The 24796-nt window shown below is 36.9% G+C and overlaps 3 protein-coding genes across 3 annotated transcripts in view; 1 reads left to right on the forward strand and 2 right to left on the reverse strand.

The window, feature by feature from the left end:
- Positions 1 to 1026: 1026 nt before the first annotated feature.
- Positions 1027 to 3963, reverse strand: LOC117376200 (disintegrin and metalloproteinase domain-containing protein 28-like). Its single transcript, XM_033972607.2, has 7 exons — positions 3849 to 3963; positions 3517 to 3712; positions 2862 to 2967; positions 2637 to 2793; positions 1605 to 1685; positions 1401 to 1509; positions 1027 to 1127 (listed from the first exon to the last, which is right to left on the reverse strand). The coding sequence occupies exons 2-7, from the start codon at positions 3527 to 3529 to the stop codon at positions 1042 to 1044; spliced, it is 552 nt and encodes a 183-aa protein (XP_033828498.1). The 5' UTR covers positions 3530 to 3712; positions 3849 to 3963; the 3' UTR covers positions 1027 to 1041.
- LOC117376201 (disintegrin and metalloproteinase domain-containing protein 28-like) lies at positions 3722 to 9806 on the forward strand. The gene is made up of 9 exons (XM_055224250.1): positions 3722 to 3781; positions 4465 to 4540; positions 4691 to 4885; positions 5437 to 5542; positions 5613 to 5769; positions 6723 to 6803; positions 6900 to 7008; positions 7285 to 7413; positions 7831 to 9806. Exons 1-8 carry the CDS (start codon positions 3722 to 3724, stop codon positions 7368 to 7370), a joined length of 870 nt encoding a protein of 289 aa, XP_055080225.1. The 3' UTR covers positions 7371 to 7413; positions 7831 to 9806.
- Positions 9807 to 15268: 5462 nt separating this feature from the next.
- The window catches only part of ppp3cca (protein phosphatase 3, catalytic subunit, gamma isozyme, a), a 57335-nt gene continuing 47807 nt past the window's right edge, over positions 15269 to 24796 (reverse strand). Inside the window, 11 exon segments of the mRNA XM_055224051.1 lie at positions 15269 to 15739; positions 18678 to 18704; positions 20715 to 20812; positions 22276 to 22360; positions 23426 to 23503; position 23842; positions 24095 to 24148; positions 24150 to 24220; positions 24297 to 24336; positions 24338 to 24392; positions 24697 to 24774. Of these exon segments, the coding sequence (XP_055080026.1) occupies positions 15594 to 15739; positions 18678 to 18704; positions 20715 to 20812; positions 22276 to 22360; positions 23426 to 23503; position 23842; positions 24095 to 24148; positions 24150 to 24220; positions 24297 to 24336; positions 24338 to 24392; positions 24697 to 24774 (733 nt within the window). The 3' untranslated portion in view covers positions 15269 to 15593.

The following is a 24796-nucleotide window of genomic DNA, read 5'->3' on the forward strand; positions in this document are numbered from 1 at the left end:
AACTTGGCCATCGTGTCCAATGTTTTTGTAATTAAGAATAGATCAACATTACAATTATCAGTAAAAGATATATTTGACTTGAACAACTATTTCATATCAGGGGACACACATACAGTTCCTTTAATAGAGGCTTTATCTCCAGACAAGACGCTCAGGGTCAAGTATCAGATCTGATTTGAGGCGAGTCCTCTCAGTAGGAACGCATGTTTTTTCAAGGCACTTTAAACAACAAAAGTTCCTGTAAGACGATGGACTCCACCCTGTGCACCTTTATTACAAGCTTTTATCTTTGTTGCATCCTCAAATATTCGATGCCCAGCACACGTGAAAGTGGTGACAGTACATATGACAAAAATCACGTCTGGAAATAGTTTGAATTTTTTGAACAAAAACAGTGTACAGAGATTTCAAAATTAGCATTCAGTGAGTTCATATGATGATTGGATTGTTCTGATTTAAAAATATGAATAACTGTAATTTAAAAAAATCTAAAACTAGAGTGAAAAAAATCGAGCTTTGTCTAACAAGATGCAGTTTCCAGTGGTGTCCAGGAGGTGGCACCGTCAGATCTTTTGTTGAGAGGATGGCTTCAGTCAGGAAAGAAAAAAAGAAAAAAAAGGTCATAAACAAAAAAATCACAATTTCATAATTACCATTTGTGTAAATATACTGAAACTACCATTACTACTAAAAGTACTTATGTTGCTGCTAGTAAGGTACTTTCACTACTAATGCAGCTGTAAGTAAGATAGTAGTAGTTTAGTAGTATTATCAATATTACTACTAATAATACTAATACTGCTAATACTACTAAATAATATTATGACCACTTTAGGCGCTTGTACTTCAGGGTATATGTATACACGCCGTTACTACTTGTATGTCACATAAGACATGTGAGCTGGTTATATATAATGACATTGATATACTAGAACATTTACATAGTGCTACTTTAATTCAAAATCATTTTAAACAGTTATTATCAGTGTGTGTATATATATTTACATATTCTTGGTATGTCGGGAGTCCAGAGCAGTAGTTTTAGTTTTTCTTTAAAAAGAAAACGACCCCAGCGACGATGCAAGACACTGCTAAGATCACAGCTATAGAGATGCCAGCAATCGCACCTGAAAGAAAGAAAAGTAAAATGAAGAAATAAATAAACAACCGTAAGGAGCAGGTGCAGAGGAGAGGACAGAGGACACAGAGGAGAGGACAGAGGACGCAGAGGAGAGGGACAGAGGACGCATCATCAGGTAGCATTTAAACTATTTATTTTAAACTATTTATTTATTAAACTGGAGGAAAAGAAAATGTACTTGAAACGTAAAATGATCCTGACATTTTTTCCCACTTGCCACTCGGGGCTTCCATATAAACGGAAATACATTTGGACCAACCAGGACTGAGATACTGGACCGTGACCGAGCTGTACGTCTTGTCTTCTTTGTCGCAGTAGGGAGGCAGCCACCCCGGTTCACACTGGCACTCCCCCCGGTGGTTACACAGCTGAAACAGATAAATAGACATGAAAAAAAAAAAGCCTACATTTAAATAAATCATAAATAAAATATTAAATTGATGGTATATTTAAAAGCACTGACTGAGCGGCCCGGGCACTTGGCTGAGCAGGCCGCTGTCTTGTAGGCCGTCTCCAGGTCCACACACTGGTTTTGGATGCACACCTTCAAAATAAAACATGATGCTTTGATATTTTATTCATTAAAAGTGGGACTAAACATCTAAACTCTGCCCAAAACCGCATTTTAAATAGAGCTGCTAAACTGGGCTGTACTTGGAAGACTCAAGAAAAGAGTGAGGTGGAGAGGAGGGGCGGAGTTTGGAGGTATAAGGAACAATGTGATTGGTCTAACAGGTATCCAGACTTCAAACTCCGCCCCTGCACCCAGGCGTCAGAAACATCTGGATGTAATCAGGGCCATTCTTGCGTAAACGCCACTAAATACCTGAACTTGGCAATGACCACTGGAGCCAGAACACACCCATTTTTGTACATTTTTGACCACAACGCTGCAAATGTACCTACTTTACACTAATAATGCCATAAATGAAAAGGAAGATAATGATATTCACGATGTAGCAAAAAAAAAAAAAGTTGATTTAGTGTTCAGTTCTGCTTTAAAGTACTTTACTTTTATAAACTATGACGACTCCCAAGTACCCGGCTCATATTTGGAAGCTTGTACGAACATCGCTAATTGGGTAGTATTGTTCCAAAAGGTTATAACTTCACCAATGGGATTATAGTAACTAAGTGTCACTAATACATACTGCTATTGTATGTACTTCATCTTAAAATGTGGGTATATATATAATGTTTATTTAAAATGTCATAAAAAAACATGATATCTGTGTCCCCAAATACGAGGTACACATGTTCAAATCAAATTTAGCTTTTACTGATAATAATTCTAATGCTGATTTATTCAAAAACACCGATGACCAAGTTGTTCACGTTGTAATTTGAGCTGATTCATTTCGGTTGCCAGTATCTTTGACTAAACCTAAACTCGTCACAACCTAAAACCCCCAGCACCTACAGCCAATCACGAATCAGCGCTAGTGCAGCCTCTGGAGTACTACTAGTACTACTACAACTTCTGCTATTTTCTCACCTTTCCCGCTGCACATTTTGTCCCAGTTTCGACTTGTCCGTAATCTTTGGTGAAGTCTGCGAAGTGCGACGCTTTACAGTCACCCACTTTTAACCATCCTCCGTAAGTGGAGTATTCAGTTCCGTTGTGACAGAAGAGCTTCCCACAGTATATGTCTCTGTGAACGATAAAACAAACGTGTGTACTACAGTAGGTCATGTATAACGCTACGTGCTTTGAACTCACTGTAGTGGGCAGGCGATGTATTGGGTATTAGAAGGTCGTTTGCAGTAGCCGTAGTACTGTCCCACTGTGTTGATTTGAAAGCAGTCGGCCCGGCCCTCTATGGCACCTACAACATACACACATAAACACGACCAATGGAAATGTCCGATATTAGAACGGTCCAGTCACATCATTAAGACTTATAACTCCTTCGTGGTCTGGTTTCCCACTGCCAAACCAGTGGTGCAGGTGGGAATGGGCGAGTACCTTCAACAACCTCGCTCCTGGTTGGCTCTTTGGTTGCACACTCAGATTTCTAAATACGGTCCCTGGTTCTAGATTAGCTGCTATAACTGTTATCCTTGTTTGGCCTCATTCGGTTGCAGTTGAGCGCTCACACTCTCTCAGTCCACTTTTACACAGTGAGTCTATGCCTCAAATACGTGATCGAGAGGTTACTGCTTCACGTTTTGATTCTGCAGAACTTAATTTCTCCCCTTTACTTATTTGCAGTTTTACTTTTGACACATCGGACCACAGATGTTTCACGCTAAAAGAAATGAGGGAGACAGGTTAGGTACCAGACTGATCCGTCATTGTGAAGTACTGTATAAGCATGTGGGGTTTTTTTTACTGGCCAGGCCCTGTATGTCTAACAGAGTAAGAGCGCCCTCACCTGGCCCGTACATCTTGTTGCACTGGCGGCTTCTCTGGGGACACTCTCCGTTGTAGCAGAATCCCTTTGTGTTGTCACAGGGCAGACCGTTCACACTGAACACATCCTCTGGACAGACTGCGCTCGCACCGTCACAGTATTCAGCCAGGTCACACTCATCACGTTTGCGTCGACACTCACGAGAGCGCCCCAAGATCTGAGATACATGCATACATCATCAGACATCAAGGACACAAAAGACAAGTCAGACATCAATTGTTTTTGGGTAAATCAGGCCAAATGTTCCAGAACACTGTTTTTCATAAGACGGGCTGCAGTAAAGTAGTACTGACCTTGCAGTCCTCACAGCACTCTCCCTCTGCACACTGAGAGCCCTCACTGAAGGCACAGGTGGAGGCGTTACAGCAGCGGTTGGTGCACTCCTTTCACAAACAACAACAAAAAACATTTAAAACCAATATATGAATCTGCATATAGTCAAAAGTGGGTAAATGCAAATAGGCTGGAAAAACTATTCTAAAGATTGTTAAGTTCATCGCAAATCTGGAGCAGTGTTTCTGGTATTATATTGAATCTCACAACATCTCAAGCCTCAAGCAGAGGAAATGTATTAAACTGGGCACACATGCTCCTTAAGGTTTTGTCTATTGAGTGTTAAAGTATAATAATATATATATATATATATATATATATATATATATATATATTATACTTTAACACTCAATAGACAAAACCTTAAGGAGCATGTGTGCCCAGTTTAATACATTTCCTCTGCTTAGGCTTGAGATGTTGTGAGATTCAATATAATACCAGAAACACTGCTCCTGATTTGCGATGAACATAACAATCTTTAGAATAGTTTTTCCAGCCTATTTGCATTTACCCACTTTTGACTATATGCAGATTCATATATTGGTTTTAAATGTTTTTTGTTGTTGTTTGTGAAAGGAGTGCACCAACCGCTGCTGTAACGCCTCCACCTGTGCCTTCAGTGAGGGCTCTCAGTGTGCAGAGGGAGAGTGCTGTGAGGACTGCAAGGTCAGTACTACTTTACTGCAGCCCGTCTTATGAAAAACAGTGTTCTGGAACATTTGGCCTGATTTACCCAAAAACAATTGATGTCTGACTTGTCTTTTGTGTCCTTGATGTCTGATGATGTATGCATGTATCTCAGATCTTGGGCGCTCTCGTGAGTGTCGACGCAAACGTGATGAGTGTGACCTGGCTGAATACTGTGACGGTGCGAGCGCAGTCTGTCCAGAGGATGTGTTCAGTGTGAACGGTCTGCCCTGTGACAACACAAAGGGATTCTGCTACAACGGAGAGTGTCCCCAGAGAAGCCGCCAGTGCAACAAGATGTACGGGCCAGGTGAGGGCGCTCTTACTCTGTTAGACATACAGGGCCTGGCCAGTAAAAAAAAACCCCACATGCTTATACAGTACTTCACAATGACGGATCAGTCTGGTACCTTAACCTGTCTCCCTCATTTCTTTAGCGTGAAACATCTGTGGTCCGATGTGTCAAAAGTAAAACTGCAAATAAGTAAAGGGGAGAAATTAAGTTCTGCAGAATCAAAACGTGAAGCAGTAACCTCTCGATCACGTATTTGAGGCATAGACTCACTGTGTAAAAGTGGACTGAGAGAGTGTGAGCGCTCAACTGCAACCGAATGAGGCCAAACAAGGATAACAGTTATAGCAGCTAATCTAGAACCAGGGACCGTATTTAGAAATCTGAGTGTGCAACCAAAGAGCCAACCAGGAGCGAGGTTGTTGAAGGTACTCGCCCATTCCCACCTGCACCACTGGTTTGGCAGGTGGGAAACCAGACCACGAAGGAGTTATAAGTCTTAATGATGTGACTGGACCGTTCTAATATCGGACATTTCCATTGGTCGTGTTTATGTGTGTATGTTGTAGGTGCCATAGAGGGCCGGGCCGACTGCTTTCAAATCAACACAGTGGGACAGTACTACGGCTACTGCAAACGACCTTCTAATACCCAATACATCGCCTGCCCACTACAGTGAGTTCAAAGCACGTAGCGTTATACATGACCTACTGTAGTACACACGTTTTTGTTTTATCGTTCACAGAGACATATACTGTGGGAAGCTCTTCTGTCACAACGGAACTGAATACTCCACTTACGGAGGATGGTTAAAAGTGGGTGACTGTAAAGCGTCGCACTTCGCAGACTTCACCAAAGATTACGGACAAGTCGAAACTGGGACAAAATGTGCAGCGGGAAAGGTGAGAAAATAGCAGAAGTTGTAGTAGTACTAGTAGTACTCCAGAGGCTGCACTAGCGCTGATTCGTGATTGGCTGTAGGTGCTGGGGGTTTTAGGTTGTGACGAGTTTAGGTTTTAGTCAAAGATACTGGCAACCGAAATGAATCAGCTCAAATTACAACGTGAACAACTTGGTCATCGGTGTTTTTGAATAAATCAGCATTAGAATTATTATCAGTAAAAGCTAAATTTGATTTGAACATGTGTACCTCGTATTTGGGGACACAGATATCATGTTTTTTTATGACATTTTAAATAAACATTATATATATACCCACATTTTAAGATGAAGTACATACAATAGCAGTATGTATTAGTGACACTTAGTTACTATAATCCCATTGGTGAAGTTATAACCTTTTGGAACAATACTACCCAATTAGCGATGTTCGTACAAGCTTCCAAATATGAGCCGCGGTACTTGGGAGTCGTCATAGTTTATAAAAGTAAAGTACTTTAAAGCAGAACTGAACACTAAATCAACTTTTTTTTTTTTTGCTACATCGTGAATATCATTATCTTCCTTTTCATTTATGGCATTATTAGTGTAAAGTAGGTACATTTGCAGCGTTGTGGTCAAAAATGTACAAAAATGGGTGTGTTCTGGCTCCAGTGGTCATTGCCAAGTTCAGGTATTTAGTGGCGTTTACGCAAGAATGGCCCTGATTACATCCAGATGTTTCTGACGCCTGGGTGCAGGGGCGGAGTTTGAAGTCTGGATACCTGTTAGACCAATCACATTGTTCCTTATACCTCCAAACTCCGCCCCTCCTCTCCACCTCACTCTTTTCTTGAGTCTTCCAAGTACAGCCCAGTTTAGCAGCTCTATTTAAAATGCGGTTTTGGGCAGAGTTTAGATGTTTAGTCCCACTTTTAATGAATAAAATATCAAAGCATCATGTTTTATTTTGAAGGTGTGCATCCAAAACCAGTGTGTGGACCTGGAGACGGCCTACAAGACAGCGGCCTGCTCAGCCAAGTGCCCGGGCCGCTCAGTCAGTGCTTTTAAATATACCATCAATTTAATATTTTATTTATGATTTATTTAAATGTAGGCTTTTTTTTTTTCAGTGTCTATTTATCTGTTTCAGCTGTGTAACCACCGGGGGGAGTGCCAGTGTGAACCGGGGTGGCTGCCTCCCTACTGCGACAAAGAAGACAAGACGTACAGCTCGGTCACGGTCCAGTATCTCAGTCCTGGTTGGTCCAAAATGTATTTCCGTTTATATGGAAGCCCCGAGTGGCAAGTGGGAAAAAATGTCAGGATCATTTTACGTTCAAGTACATTTTCTTTCCTCCAGTTTAATAAATAAATAGTTTAAAATAAATAGTTTAAATGCTACCTGATGATGCGTCCTCTGTCCCTCTCCTCTGCGTCCTCTGTCACTCTCCTCTGTGTCCTCTGTCCCTCTCCTCTGCACCTGCTCCTTACGGTTGTTTATTTATTTTCTTCATTTTACTTTTTCTTTCTTTCAGGTGCGATTGCTGGCATCTCTATAGCTGTGATCTTAGCAGTGTCTTGCATCGTCGCTGGGGTCGTTTTCTTTTTAAAGAAAAACTAAAACTACTGCTCTGGACTCCCGACATACCAAGAATATTTTACATGTAAATATATATATACACACTGATAATAACTGTTTAAAATGATTTTGAATTAAAGTAGCACTATGTAAATGTTCTAGTATATCAATGTCATTATATATAACCAGCTCACATGTCTTATGTGACATACAAGTAGTAACGGCGTGTATACATATACCCTGAAGTACAAGCGCCTAATCGTGGTCATAATATTATTAGTATTATTAGCAGTATTAGTATTATTAGTAGTAATATTGATAATACTACTAAACTACTACTATCTTACTTACAGCTGCATTAGTAGTGAAAGTACCTTACTAGCAGCAACATAAGTACTTTTAGTAGTAATGGTAGTTTCAGTATATTTACACAAATGGTAATTATGAAATTGTGATTTTTTTGTTTATGACCTTTTTTTCTTTTTTTCTTTCCTGACTGAAGCCATCCTCTCAACAAAAGATCTGACGGTGCCACCTCCTGGACACCACTGGAAACTGCATCTTGTTAGACAAAGCTCGATTTTTTTCACTCTAGTTTTAGATTTTTTTAAATTACAGTTATTCATATTTTAAATCAGAACAATCCAATCATCATATGAACTCACTGAATGCTAATTTTGAAATCTCTGTACACTGTTTTGTTCAAAAAATTCAAACTATTTCCGGATGTGATTTTTGTCATATGTACTGTCACCACTTTCACGTGTGCTGGGCATCGAATATTTGAGGATGCAACAAAGATAAAAGCTTGTAATAAAGGTGCACAGGGTGGAGTCCATCGTCTTACAGGAACTTTTGTTGTTTAAAGTGCCTTGAAAAAACATGCGTTCCTACTGAGAGGACTCGCCTCAAATCAGATCCGATACTTGACCCTGAAGCGTCACTCGTCTGGAGATAAAGCCTCTATTAAAGGAACTGTATGTGTGTCCCCTGATATGAAATAGTTGTTCAAGTCAAATATATCTTTTACTGATAATTGTAATGTTGATCTATTCTTAATTACAAAAACATTGGACACGATGGCCAAGTTGTGTATGTTATAGTTTGGTGTTTAGATTTTTTCTCATGATGATTATACAATCACAAAGCAGATTGACCCTCATATGAGTTCACTCATCTGCGTTGCCAGTTTCAATGCTGAAATCCAGTTGGTTTAAACCTAAAATAACTCTCTCCGATCTGAATAGCCACTCCCTAAACCTCAGCACCTGCAATCAATCATGAATCAGTGCTAGTGCAGCCTCTTCAGCTCAGGGAGTGAATTCTGGAGGTTCTGAGGTTTTACATGAGGCCTGTCCATAAACTGAGAATGAGACAAACATGTATGTGTCTCTATCTGCAGGTTACGGCTCTGGCCACCCAGGTTCAGTTGTGATTGTAGTACTTTCTTAAAAGAGCGCAGGATACACACAGTTCCCTTAAAACTGAGGTATTTCAAAACTTCCCAAAGCGCTGAACTAGGTCAATGTCCAATAAATAAATAGATTTAAAATAATAACACAGTTCCTTAAAACACTTTAATTAGTTTTATTCCTTCAAGTGATACATCTAAAAGAGCTCATGGCGTAGCATGACAAATACAATTTACAGTTCAACCCTTTTCACAACTAAAAACAGAACAATAGAATTTCATACATTCTTCAAAATATGTTTCTGACCTAAAGGAGGTCGGAGCGCCGTATGGATTACCCAGAAAAGCCAGACATGGATGTAAATCAAAAATACTTCAATTCAAAAGAAAAAAAAATGAAATGAAATAAGTATTGGTACATTTGATTTAAATCTTAAAAATAGGGCAAAGTTACGCATTTCATTTTTCAAGAAGTTTTAAATTAAACAAATAAAATAATGAAGCATGACAATCCAGCCAACTCTGATATATTTTGAACGTCTCACTCAAATCCTCACCCATTTTTTCTTGCGCTAAAAACATTGACACATGAAATAGTTAATTTAAAAAAAAAGAAATCTTAAAAATATGTGTCCCATCCAATAATGTACAGCTTTACCCTTCTATCATTTCCTCCTCAAAAATAATCCTGAACATTTACTCTGCCTCCATGTCCAGAGTTTGAAATGTTCGGTTCCACCTAGTGATGTAATTAGGTGTGTGGACCAATGAAGTGTTCCTCTGTATTTTTAAAAAACGACATACTTCACTTCACATTTTGAGGACTTTTAACAATGCATCAAGAAGAACCGATTCGATTTGGGGCAGAGCAAAGCTAGCTAACCATAAGCTTGCGTAGGTTACTTGATTATCACTCCCCAGTTTGAGTCATTTACCAAATTTGCTTCAATCAAACTGTTAGCTGTCGTCTTAATTCTCCATTCTTTCAAGCTGAATACAGTTCGCAAAGAAAGTTTCATCATTTTTTGATAATGACACATAAAACACCGCATCTGCCGAGATCAACAAACACGTCAAATATTACGTAAAAGTCAAGTTAGCGTCAATGTTTCTCTGTACTGATGTGTTAACTTAGCTTTATAGACAACATGGCTGTAAAAGGAATATGATCAAACTCTAACCTTACACAACTTGACTGCTATTTTAAATGAATAAATAGTTCCCAGAGTTTAAAAAAGTGATTAGTTTTTTTTGGCACCAGGTATGACATACGGGAGCCAGAGGTGAGGTCGTCCATGGCGGCTTGTCGGTGCAGAAATGAACTCAGGATTATCAATACTCTTTTATTTGACATGACAGGTTATGATGTTTTTCTAATTCTGACTTGGTTTGGTGGGAAAGTACTCGTGGTAAATATTTATCATCGTTTTACATCAGTTACGTGGCAGATAGTGGAATAAAAGTTGAGAAGAAAAGCACAAAAACATACAGGAAGTAGCCTTGTTCATCTATGTCACAGAAAATTGCTTCCAAAACAATTAAACGTATGCGCAAAGAATGCATTTTTCTGGCAGTTTAAACCTCCACTGAAAAAAATGAATGGTGATCTTTATTTCTTTTTGTCAAATCATAACTATTACACAATTTAGACATCTTTTGGCCCTTAATGGTTGCTAGGTAACAGTTAGGAATTACTTCTACGCGTGTTATATCTGCTGCCCATGTCCAACCAGGAAGTAAAATTCATAACTTCACCAAAAAAAAAGAAAAGTTAACAATTATATTCAGGATTTGACAAAAACTCTTGCCTATGTTTTAGTGAAATGATAAGTGTAATCTATCATATGCAGAGATGTCTAAACATTCAAAACTGGATTATAAAGTTTAAGATGGTCTAGAAACTCATTAGAGAGAAAAAAAATTAAAATCTTTTGTGAGTGATCCATACAGCTCGGCGTGTCCCAGCACCAGTGGTAAGTCTGCTTGTTTTTAAAGGGTTTGTGAGTGTGGTGTTGTTCAGAAGAAAAAACACATTCACACATCCATTGTGCCAAAGTCTGTGCCAAACTATTGTGAATATTAAAATAATGCCACCAAAAGAGAGAGCGTAACATTTCTGTGATAACCGTAGAGCCACATTTTGTATGAACACTGCATTCTGTAAAGTTGCAATTAATATTAAAGAGGGTATTTTACTTCTATGAGTACATAACATTTAAATCACCATGTTACCTTATATTGTTTTGCATAATACCCCTCTTTAACTCTTTTTTTGTAATAATTCAGACTTGTTTATATCATGAAAACTATCAAACTCACCAATTTAGGCGCTACTTTCAATTTGATGTATTTAAACCGATCAGGAAATAAACAAAAAATGATATTACAGTGTTATTACATCATGTGGGTCTTGAGCGGCCAACCATCCAATAGTTTTTATACATGTTTTACTTCAAAAATGATTCAATTTGTCCAAAAAAAGTCAAGTTTAGTTCCAAATGCTGAAAAAAATGGAAAAATCCCATTGTTGTGATTGACAGAAACATTATACATTAAGTCCCTTGTGATCGTAGTAAGCAGTTTGTTCAAAGGTGTAATAAATAGTCATAGAAGTTGTGCCGTTTTCTTCTTGTGCAAAGCTGAAAATGAAAACAATTTCCAAATTCGAAATCTGTCCGAAGAATCTAATAATCTTGTGTTAAAACAAAACAATAGTGAAGACATCCCTTTAGTCCATGGTTTTTGGTTTAATCACACTAGCTGCCTTCACACGTAACCTCTGCTTTGAACCAGGGCTGCACAAGATTCCAGCAAAATCTAATACTTTTTTTTCATATAACCTCAAATAATCTCAGAAATTTAAAGTGGAATTCAGTAACATCTTTGTTTTAAATACATTTGTGCGGTATAAATAAGTAAAATATAAAATAAAATAAACTTGCATGTATCACTACTCGGCGTCACTGTAATGCCAAAACACTGAATAGAGTTAAAATGAAGTATAAGTGAGTATTTATCTGGATTAAATAATATAAATTTAGATATGGAAAAAAAAATTCCATAGTTTAGTCTGAAATGAAGGGGGCGCTCTACAGAAGAAAATGAGGCAATCCCAGTGCTCTAGATGACACAGTTCTACTTTGAATGAAAGTGCAAGATGCTCAAGAAATTAGACTGTATTTAAAATTTAGAAATAAAAATTTTAAACTGCCATTTGGTTCCTTGTATCATATTATGCTTTTTCTGTTTCTATGTATTGTGCAACCTTTGAAATTTGAATACAGAAAATACTGAACAAAATGTCCTTCAAGATAATTTTAAAACAACTCATAAAAATTGTATAGTAATAATAATAATAATAATAATAATAATAACATTTCCCTTTTAAATGTAATACATATATAATTTACCTAAACTAGTAAAAAGCCAGGTTTACAACAAGTGTACGGTACAAGCAGGGGGCAAACCAAAACGAGTCTGACAGCAGCATTTACGGAGAGAGGGGTGACAGTTTTCTAATGTAAAGTGAATTGGAGCCGATGGAGCTGGACGTGCGCCCATAATCACTTCCTACTTGGTACGTGGCGGCTAGCAGGTTAGCGATGTCCATTTATATATATATACTCAATGGTACAAGCAAGAATTTGTGCATTTTTTGGGTTAATTTTTAAAAGTTTGAGTGTCCTTTCAAGGTTGGTGTTAACACTGCAGTCTGTGAGGGAGAACTGGTTCCAACTGTCTCCAAAACACAAAACTGTCGAAGTTGTGAAGTCGTTTTGTTCCTGAATTTAAGCGAAAGTGATTAAGCGCCAAGGTGTGAATTCAATAAAATGCTACGGTATGAAAAAGTGGAAAAAAGCATCTATCATAATGTAGTACTATTCCAACATCGTACAGGTGGAGGTGTGCGTCCGTATATCTGTAGTATAGTTTTGGAATCATATGTAACCAGATTTTTTTCATCAAATTTTCTAACTTTTTCAATTTTAATTTTGTTGCCAAATTTTCAGTAACAGTAATACACATCAGGACGAAAGTATATACTAATTTAATAGAGATGGAACGAGGTCTCATCACAGCATCTTGCAAGATAAATAAAACATGGGGGAAAAAAACAGTGTATTTATATTTGGCAAATCAAAAACTGTAGGGCCCAAATTGTGAACTGAAAAATAGAATCTCATCCCATCTCATCCGTATAATTTAGATACAGTTGTCCCTCGTTCACCTTTTGCGGTTTCACTGTTTCGTGGATTTTTTTAGTACAATTTTACAAGCTTTTTTACAGCGTTTGAATGCACATTGTGTTCTGCGTCCTGATTGGCTAAGGGACAAGAGAGAAATGTGAGAAAATGTTAATGCCTGGGTGAGTAAAGTGTATAAAGTGTGTGGTGAGGGGTTTTACAGCCTTAAAATATATAGAATAATTGTAAAAAATAAAGCTGACCACTGTATATCGATTCTAACGAGAAAATTTGGAACCTATATACACACTACCAGTCATGACTACGTACATTTTAGATTCAAAGCGTGGCCACTTTGAGTGTTTGAAAATAAAATATAGAAAACATTTAGTTATTTAACATTTTTATCTTTGCTATATTTAATGTTTTCAGAAAGGAGAAAGTAGTGAGCGTGAAAAATACTGATGAGAAAGTGTGTCCAAACTTTTGACTGATAAATGAAGCAAAATAAATATAATATGAAAATAAATTACAAATAAATTCTTATTACAAATAAAATACTGAAAGTGTACAAAATGAAAATGCATTTGAGAATAAATTCCTATGAGTAATTAGGGACAGCAAATTATCATGGAAAGCCCACATAAAAACTAAAACAGCCAAGAGCTTCACTGCTCTCCCTTATTCCAAGTACTGTGTTGAAATACGAGGAAACAATTACCACCGCTCAAATAAGACATTATTCTTATTGCAAGAACGAGCAGTGCAGATCATTCACAAAGTTGTTTTTTTGGAACATACTCCTAATCTTTTCATCCAGTCCAAATTATTCAGATTTCTCTACCTTGTAAAATATTATACTGTAATCATATTATTCAAAGCCTTCAATAAGTTATTACCAAGTAACATTCAAAAGTGTTTTGCTCTTAAAGTGAGAACTTATAATTTGAGAGGTTATGGACATTTTACGTTACCTAATGTTTGAACCACTCTTATGTGGACTGAAACTGTGGAATGCCCTGGATTTACAACAAAAGCAATGCCACAGTATTCATAAGTTTAAGTTTTTATATAAAAACAGGGTCTGGTCTGATACAGAGAGACCAGTTTAATGTATTGTCATGTTGTACTTTCTCCATATCAGTCTTGGTTCTACTTTATTGTTTCCTTACCATTGTATTCTTGTTCTTACCATTGTTGGTATGTTTTTCTTTCTGTTGCAACCTCAAAATGCCTCATGTTATTTAAAGTAACACCGTACATCAAAATGATTGTCAGTGACCTTTTGATGCAGTTACTGTCATGAATTGAATGCATATATATATATATATATTATATATATATATATATATAATATATATATATTATATATATATATATATATATTATAATATATATATAAAATAAAATTTTTTTCAACTGAATAGGAAACTTAAAAAGGCGTTTCATTTATGTTTCTAGGGGTCGGATAATAAGTGTTCTTGTTCCCACTCCATTTTGAACAGAAAAGAATAAATATGTGAAATGTGCATTAGGTGGACTGGATACATGTGTTCATTAATCTGCTTGAAAAAAAAAAGACTGAAAACCTTTTAAAATGATATACTTGACTTGGCATCAGCCTTTGAAAATTCACTGTATGTCTTTTTATAACTCTGATGCTTTTATATTAGAAAACGTCCAAACATGTAAGCACAAAACCTGCTTTACTTCAATTCTATTTTCAAAAATCAGATACTAATTGAGTATCAAAACTAGATACTGATTTGAGCAGGTATTGATACTAAAAAATTCACATTTGCAGGACAGAAATGAACCTTTCCTGAATAGCTTTAAAATGATCTTGTGCTCAAAACAGGTATAAGACACACAGACTAGTAGACGCCCATGGACCACGATGGAACCTACATGGACGACTGAGGGAGTACACAGATATAAGGCCACATGGGAATATAAAAGAAAGTGCTACCATGTAATGTTGAAAATCACGTTCTTTTGTGTAAAGAAAGAGTGTTTTTAATTATCATCGTGCTATTGGAATCAGTATCGAGTACCAAGTCTATTCCTTAGTATTGAAATCGAGTTTGAAATGTAAGTATCGTATCGCATTTACATTGCTTTACCGTAATACTTGGTGTAAACGGGGCTTTAAACACTGCATTGAAACCTGCGCAGCCTCCCCTTCTGCCTAACACGATCTGACAGAACCAAAAGTAGACCTTCTCAAACTAATATATTCAAATTCCTTATCAAAAACACATGAGGAACAACAATTGAAAAACAACTAACTTCTTAACCTAACTGGCATTTATAAAATCTCTCTTTAAGTTAACTTCAGTGTACCGTATACATTTGAACAAAGCAAAAACGTAACAATGTTCTTCTCTAACACAATAAATCTAATACAAGTCCTTCAATAAATATGTTTTTTTTTTTTCTTTCCCCGATAATCTTAAATATAGTCATTTCGAAAAGCAGATTTTTTTTCCCCCAAAATTTTCCAACAAAGCTTCTAGCATCTCCAACGATGAATTGTGTCTGCTTTAAATTTTTCCCCAAAGCAAAAAAGAAAAAAGTGGACCAGTTTTAAAAGACCAATTAATATATAAACGAAGCCTAGTAGATGTAAGAATTGTTGTAAAATGTGAAGATTTTTTTTGTTTTTTTTCCTTATCCGTCAGTGCCGTTCTTGTTTGCAGAGTTGAGCATGTTAGGGTCGGGTTGCTGGCCGTCTTTGCGCGGGGGCATCCTTTCGTTGATTCGGTCCAAACCGCGAGCCTCCTCAAAATTTCGGATCTTCCTCGTTGGGGAAAAGCCTTGAATAGCTGTGGGGCAAAGAGAGAGAGAGACATGTGAGAGAATTTACAGTAACGTACTTCTGCTCAGTTACTAAAAGGATGGAGAGGGAAGGTGAACTGTGATTTGCATCGTGTTGCCATTTTTATGAAGTGAAATTCAAGACAAACTTCCACTCCAAAAATATAATGGGTCAACATCACAATAGTTTTTGTTCCCCAAAGAAGGAGAAATGTGACAAAATAAGACACAGAATTCCACAAGTTATAAAGACAAATGATGGTCAAACGCAGTGATAATGACTTGTATATTAGTGACACGACTGATTGACTATAACTTCTAAAGCCACAGCAGAGTCTCTCTTGGATACTGCAGTTTATGTGTTTACAGTTGAGTATTCAAAGTGTTAATGTTTTGTTTTTATTTTAATGGTCTTTTTTAGGAAGTGGCCAGGGGTGGCTCACCATTTTTGTTCAATTACAAAAAATAAAATAAAAATTCTACCAGCCTTTGTATTGGTATGTGATACAAATAATTTATAACAAAATATAAATACAAGAAGGAAAGTTTGACAATCACACATAAAAAGACAACTACTGTACTACACTGTGATAAACAACAAACTAACAACAGAGCAGCAAATACAGCACAAGCACAAGATACTGCACATGGAACATGTGGAAATACAACACAGGGTCAAAAACAAACACCTGAGGAATAGAAACTTACGGTAATGTCCCGAACAGCCAGGGGAAACAGAAATGACAAATCAATATTTTAAATAATGTTTTGGACACCAGAGACCATGTTCACAAATACAGTGCTTTAGCATTCACATACTGTGTTTAAACACTGTTGTATTTTTCTTTTTGTATTAGTCTTCTTCTTGTGAGCTTAAGTTAAGCTTATAGCTTTGCACTTATAACCTGTTTTTTTAATGGGGGTCAACCATCTGTCTCCATGGAGATGCTATAGCTTGAATGTTCCACAGTATGTCATTATTACAAATGTATCCACTTCCACCAAGACAAGCAAGGTATTTTCATGTTCAAGTTAATGCTACACAGTGGAATATTACATGCAAATCAATACCATCTCCATTGAAATAAACATGTCATCAAATGCCCACTAGAAACGTTGAATAGTATTTTATATTAATTTTATATTATTTTTTTTAATATACATTTTTTTAAAAGAAGAATTATACACACACACACACACACACACACACACACATATATATATATATACATACACCTATACACACGTGTATATGAAGGCTACAAGAGACACTATTCAGATTAAAACACAAATTAAACTACACTAAAATTATTTTGTATAGGAACAAAAGTTACAGTAAAACTGTTAAAATGTCCATAGCAGCAGGAGCAGGAGGACAGAGTAGCCACAGTAAATGCAGTAACAGGATTAACCCTAAATACCCCTGTGAGGGATGTCCCAGGTCTTAGCTTAGCTGTGTCTTAGAGGCTTTACTGTGAGAGGGGAGCCCCATGTGACTGACCCCACAGCCAGCTCACTGCTCTGGAAGGAAGTTTGATTCTGTTCACACAGGGACAGTCTGGGATTTCAAATAATGGAACATGCAGGTGGTATAGAGTGAATATTTGGAGGGATTATTGCTCATTTTACTAGTGCGTTTAATTGTAACCACAAATACTATCTAGAAATGTGTTTTGGAAAAAATATCTCATATAAGATATTATATAAAAGACATTATTATACAATAATAAGGTGAATCAGTCACATTATGACATGTCTTATATATTATCATCAGCATCCATTCATTTAAACATTACTGTAGCTCTACAGTCAAGTGTTCAGCCGTAATGTGCTCTCTCTGACTTTTTCACAATCACACTGTCTTTCTGCAGCAGGAATATACAGAGACTAAACCTAAAACTAAACCTTGACATTTTAAACACCAGAAATTGTAGAAGTTATGTTACTTTTGGAGGGCTGTTGTTTTGGTTATAGGGCAGATAGCACATTTTGCAAACGTGTTCAAGGATTTTAACTTCGAGACACAACACAGGAAGGCGGGGCTTTACAACAAGGATGGGACAGGCGCACTGCTCAGATTCTCCTCTCCTGCTCCGTGTGTGTGAGGTAAACACATATACGTGTCTCCACACACACACACACACACCCAGAGCAGCGGAGGACAGGGCCAAAACCTGCAGAATCAGACCAGTAGGGTCCAGTCTGATCCGGAGCCTCAATCTTAAGATACATGCACAGTTTTACTGCATATACCGCTCATCTGTCTCAGATTCAGCTGAAGTTGGAGCGTGCTGATGGCCAAAATTAACATGCTATTAATTTGAGTTTTTTAAAAAGACGCTGTTAAAATGACTTCAACACAATAATATAAATCTGACAGTCCAGAAAAATAAAAAAAATAAATTAGGTAATGTTGAAGAGCACAATGGCTGCACAAAGTCATACAGTAATGCAGTAAAGATATTTTCTTTTTACTATTTGACACTTTCTTCAAAATACATCAACTCACACACGTTTATTATATTGGCATGGCTAATATCCCCCTTTAATGTGAAGAGACTTAATTATAGTTGCTAAAAGGCTGGGCAATATGACAAAAAAAACAAAACAATCTTCTATTTTAATGATATTAGCAAATTTGAGCCTCTGTCGTGCACTGGGTGAGTGACAGTTGGACCAATCACAGAGAAGGATACACTTTTAAAGGCAGTGGATGAGATCATGAGAGAATTTTTATTGTGACATAAGGTCAAAGAAAAATCTCCTTTTTTTTGGCATATCACCCTTTACCAAAACTATGAAAACCACACTTATAATGCAAGAGTGCAGTGCACATTTCTAATAATTTTGAGACACACAACAATGACAACACCAGAAAAACGTACGCTAATACTGTATAAGAGACCACCACTACAGACAGGGGGCACCACAGCGTACCTTGGGCTTTGGCTGCTTCAATGGTTGCTTTGTTTAATGAAGGAGAAAAAACAGTCAGTAAAATACCACCAGAATGTTATGGATTTATCAAACATTATAATACCATGAGGAATGGGTACAGCAATACCATAGTAATAAAAATCACTCTGATGTGGATGTTGGCACAGGCAAAAGGCCATGGTAATATGGCAATTATATACTTTACGAATAAATATTGTTTATTTTTCAGTCCTAGGGAAATGCTACATTGATTGAATACATTTGCATACAAGAAATAACCAGAATATCATTTCAAAACCTATTTTATTTGAAAAAAAAAAAAATGAATCTACGATTGAAAACTGCCCAAATTAAAGTTGTTATCAAAGGACTAAAAAAACCTAAAAACTAAAATAAAGAATTAGGTTAATGTAAGAGATTATTATAATGAGTTAAATCTGAAACCAATATAAATAGGATGTAGAATATTTTTTTCTAGTTTAAAGAACGACAAAATTGTAAATATGTTACAATCACCTGGCAGATGTGCCTTGAACCTGGAAGCAAAAAATACACTATCCATGACATCATCACTGAACAATCCCATTGGACTTGTTGTAAATAGTGGGCGAGTTACCCAGCACCAGCATATTATTGCTCAAAAATACTAAGGTGCATGATAATATCGGTCACTGATAGTTATTGGCTGATAATAGCAATTATGAAGTCACATCGATAATTAAAAGCCAGTCATTCAGTCGTTTTTGCTACAGATTTTCTCACTCAGACACCTGGACACCTTTTCTTAATTATGGGTGAAGAATAAAATTTGGATGTTTTTATTTATTTATTTATTCAATGTTTAACCAGGTGGGTCAATTGAGAACAACTTCTCATTTACAATGACGACCTGGATGTTTTTATGTGTATAGTTTTCATTATTAGACAGAAGATATGTATTGTGTCAAGATGAGTTTAAGTTCAAATCACACTCCGTAGCTGGACCAATGCTGTGGCCTTCTCTGTAAAGGTCAAATGAAGTGGATTCCCTTTAAAGCGGTGCCTCTGTGGGCTCTTGGCCATGCTCCCAGCATGCTTTGTGGCAGGGGAGGCCCAGGGTTGGCCTTTACATCAGAGGGTCAAGTCGTACTTCAGGTGACAGCGAACCTACACTGGCTTAAACGCTTTGGACAACCCCATCGAAAAGCAACCAGGGCTGAGTCTGGACTTTGATCACGTCTCTTCAAGGAACATCGAGCATTTGTGAAGTAGAAGTGGAATAATCATTAGGACTGCAACTAATGATTATTTTAGCAGTCAACTAATCAAAGTTTGAATTTCTATTGTGAATTTAGACTTTTAGAATACATTTGATCAAATGTTGAATATAGAGTCTGTTGTTGATATGAACATTCTATCCCATACATTTTAACAGGACAGCAAAATAAAAGAACATATTTTGGATATTTTGGTAGGCTGTAGGTTTATTACATTTGGCAACAAGTAATACTAGCCAAAGTCTAACTTCTAGATCCAGTTTCTAAAGTTCACAGAAGAGATGAAGCGGTTGTCAGTTACAAAAACAGCCCTGGGTTTTCATGTTTGCTATGTTTGGTGGCTAATGCTAACTCCCCATTGAAAATGATTTGCGCTAACATATGGATCAGCTTTAGAACGCACGTGTTGCGTTCTGTTTACAAACACTGGAAGGGTCTATAGTGACTAAAAACTTCTAAGTCTAATACTGATGAAAATCTGTGTATTCTATTTTGGAAATTTTGATTTTATAATGTCACTGTCTTTATATTTGTTTTTGATGATTATGATTATGAAAATAGTTAATAGTTGCAGCCTTGGCATAAACTACAAAACAAACTCAAACTATATTAGAATAGAATATCAATGCAATAATACTATATTTTTTATGTAATACAAAAAACACAAATGTTCATATTGTAGATTTTAAATTCTAAATAAAACATAGTATGTGCACATTAAAACCGAGGAGAGCTTGTTTTGTAATAAAGCATATGTTTGTGTTGTGACTACAGGCCTCACCTGTTTGTAGAGTCTGCTTCCCTCCAGACAGAACGCCAACAGGAAGGGTCCCGGTCGGAGTCAAGCCTTTGAGCGTCAGCACACTCTCACTCTCCTCCCTAAAGGAAGCACAAAGTACCACTGAGAATAGGGACTTACCCTGCTAATTTGGTGATACAGTCAATGAACTTAAAGGCAACGGCATAGAAGCAACAAGCTCATTTGACACATTTTTACAATGGACCCTCAATGTCAATAACCAGCTAAATCCAGCCTGTATGTGGCCCATATTAACAAAAATGAGTATCTCAACATTCTTAACAATTGTCCTGATGACGCTTATATGGCTAAACCATTAAAAATGTGCAAAATGTGTCAGTATAAATATCTTAGTATATTTCACAAAACGTGAATGTACTTTAAAATGAACCACAAACAAGGAAGATAACACCGCAAGTTTGTTAAATAGTTTGTTTTTAGATTTTACTGTCATGATTATACTCAATATCATACAACAGGACGACATGGGTCTGCCGTCCTGAGCATTCACCCCCGCAGAGGGGTTCACAGGGGTCAGGTGCAGAGAAGACTGGGCAGTGCTCGACAACCCAGTCCATAGACACGTCATCAGCTCGTCAGGACAATTCCATTTAATAATCACATTGTGCTGTCTTTGGACAAACCAAAAGTGTGTAAACCAACTTCAACTAACATGTTCTGCATTTATGTGAAAAAAAATGTTCTGCTTGACCAAATTGTTTGTAGAACTCCAACATCAAATAATATGCTACAATTTAACCTAGTGCTGGCTGTTTAATGTAGTGATTGGATGTTAACTCAAAGTGCCTCCGGAAACGTCGGCTCTTGTCCTGGTTTCAAATTGGGTCACTTTCCCTTTTAGTAGCAGATGTTGTCATATTTATACGCTCGAGTAAACCCAGCTAACTTGTCAACACACATTTCTGTCTGCAAAATCTACTTGAAAGACATGCATTTGAAATATCTGACAGACGCATATGAACATGGTACATGATAGATGACATTCCTGTGTCCTGATTTTGGGTTATTTGCCCCAAAAAGTTGTTTTCTACTATGTTATATAAATTTTATATAAATGTTATTTTATATCTGTTATATAAAACTGTTATATACTGTTATTATTCCATCACTTAAGTTTAAAACTATGTGCAGTTGAAAATAACCACTGAGTGTGCTCTAATGAGGCTGTACAAAATGCAAAATGTGGTCCAAAAAACAAACAAAAGACTACAGCAAATAAGGGATGTGGCTTCTAAATATTATAAAGCCTAAGAAAAACAATGTTAATTACAAGAGGTTAGGGTGGTCAATATTAACCAAAATGAATATCTCATTATATAAGATATATTATCAAGGTCCAGTTTACAGAATTCAATCTTCTTGGACTTTATAATGAACATACCAAAAATATACCTTTATATTCTCTACAGCGCTGCAGGTTTCTGTTTCAGATGTTTTTGGGGCTCTCGACTATTCTGCTGTAACCAGCCACTCAACAAGCTGATCTCAAATCTAGGGCAATGTGCATGTGAAAGACACGGACCTGAGGACAGCAAAGACCCGCGCCATTTTCCCCACAGCGCGGATCTTGTTGCGGATGACTTCCTTGCGGACGGCACTGGCGCCTCCTGGGAAACAAAAATCAGGGTTAGGCTCTGCCACATCTGTCTTCACTGAGGCATATTACACAGCTGTACATGAGGTGTGCAGGGGAAAGAATCAGAAAACAGACGAGATAAACGTGGGTGTTAAGATTTATATATGAAATTCATATTTCTGGTTTATAATTTGTATCTGAGAATAGGTTCACGTTTAAGAATTTGATGATGTCATAATCTCAAAGAGCCTATATAACTCTAAGGACGACATAATGTTTTTGAAAGAAATATCCAAAATAGAAATCCACAAATGTTGAACCTTATCATTAATTGTCAACGACTGGGTCCACAAACCTAAAGTCCTTTCAACTGACAACACCTGATTTCTATTTATTTCTATTCAACAAATCTGCAGTCTAACAATTAAACAGCAAATTCCACCACACAATTCTGTCTTTGTAATTGTACCGGTTAGCTGAGAATAGCGCTACATGCTAATACTAGTGGCGTTTCCATGTTTGTGAGTAAATGAAACGGAATCGGGAGAGATGGTCCCGTCCACGACAGAGATCTTCTGCTTTACCGAGGAGCGCCTGTGTTTACTGTTGGCCACAAAGATTAATCACAGACGCAGCGAGAGGAGCAATATTCCAAAACATCAGACAGGCTTGATATAAGTCAGCATTCGTCTTTGGTTTGGTTACAGCGCTCCTAAGTTTGATCTGCGTTCCTGTCTCACTCTGTGACCTACGACTGTCAATATTGAGCTAGGACTTAAGATTTTCTCCATGATCAGAAATTTTTCATCGCAGACGGACAAAACTGTGCAGTGGACACCGGTTTTAAACTACAGGGATACTAAAATGTTGTTTGGTGATCATGACCTCTTAACTCTGCAATCTACTATTTAAATTATTATTTTTAAGATGACAAAAATAAGAATGTGTCCAAATGGGAAAACTTGGATCCTGGAGTTTTCTTTTCTTCTTTCTTTTTTATTATCACAACGATAAAGGAAGGATAACTTATATTGTTTGTGGGGTTTCAATGCTATATATGGACCTATAGTTGCATTACTATTTAAGTTCAATTCACCTTCACCCTGGTCGTCTCCTTCTGACATGAGCTCGTCGTCAGAGCAAATGTTGAGGATGTTCACCAGCATCTCTGTCACTGTGTAGACAACACAGTCACAATGTTTAGAACAATCATCATCATCATCATCGTTGATAGATTTTGATCAAAGTATGTATGTGGTGATGGGACTAACTTTAAACCAGACATATGCATATCCAGGACTATTTGATCATTAAGAATTAAGTCTTTGTGCTTTATTAAGGCAAATTAATTAGTAGTGTATTTCTCAATATCAAAAAGCATCATATATCTTCTTGAAGAGTCCTATATTACACAAAATGGATTATTACGAGCTTTAAGCCATGTTTATTATGTTGTTGACTCGGCAAAACATACCCGGAGTTGTGTTTTGTCCATTCACACGTTTAGGAAACCCTTTATTATTAATCTGTCTACATCTCCCAGTCTCACAGATGTGATGACATGCAGTGGTAGTTTTCAAGTTACCTTTATTATCCTAATGATTTTACTGAAGATGTATGGAGTTTAAAAACACAGTGGAGCACTTCCTGTATTACTACATGACATCACATGGTGGAACTGTTTGAGATGACCTAAACAACATTTACAACATAGATCCGAAAATAGTAATACGAGCCCTTTAATACTAGGTCCAAATGTGAGTACCTTTTCTCCAACGAAAGGCAAAGACCATGTGAAGACGTCCATGAAGTTGGGTAAACCAGTACGGATGAGGTGAGCAATTAAACTGGCGAATATTCATTACATTGTTCTCATATTTTAATACAGCAGCTGTGAGAAATAAACAAAAAACAGATATAAAAAAATTACAATAAAATGCCATTGGAAGCAAGTTAGAAGGCCATACCTTTATTGTTGTAGACGTCTAAATAATTTGGAGCAGAAAAAAATGGTGATAAGTGAAGGGAAGCCCGTGGTTTGGCTTTTTCTGTACATACGATAACTGCGGAGAGGAGACACCAGAGTTACTGATATTATTGTTTTAAGTGATACTTTGCAGCTGATGTCATCAACATTTCCAGGGGGTGTGTTGTTAACTAGAGGCACTGCTCTGTCTGAAACTCTGTTAGACTTTAATATGTGCTTTAGTTTTAACACAATCAGACCATTAATAACTGTCTTCAGACTATTTTAAAACTTTTTCAGTGCAGCGTTTGCTAAGGTGTGCATTGTGTCACCGTGGCAACTGCTTTGTGATGACACTGCAAAGTATCAATATGGGAATAAATGAAGGAAGCAAAACATACCCTGCGTCTTGTGCTTCGTGGGCTCTTATTACCGACAACAAGTTGTTATTTACCAAAAAGTCACAAACCGCTGAATAACTGCAAGAAAAAAAGAATATTA

This window comes from Periophthalmus magnuspinnatus, chromosome 9 (genome assembly GCF_009829125.3).
Source record: "Periophthalmus magnuspinnatus isolate fPerMag1 chromosome 9, fPerMag1.2.pri, whole genome shotgun sequence".
In the NCBI taxonomy this organism is placed as follows: domain Eukaryota; kingdom Metazoa; phylum Chordata; class Actinopteri; order Gobiiformes; family Gobiidae; genus Periophthalmus; species Periophthalmus magnuspinnatus.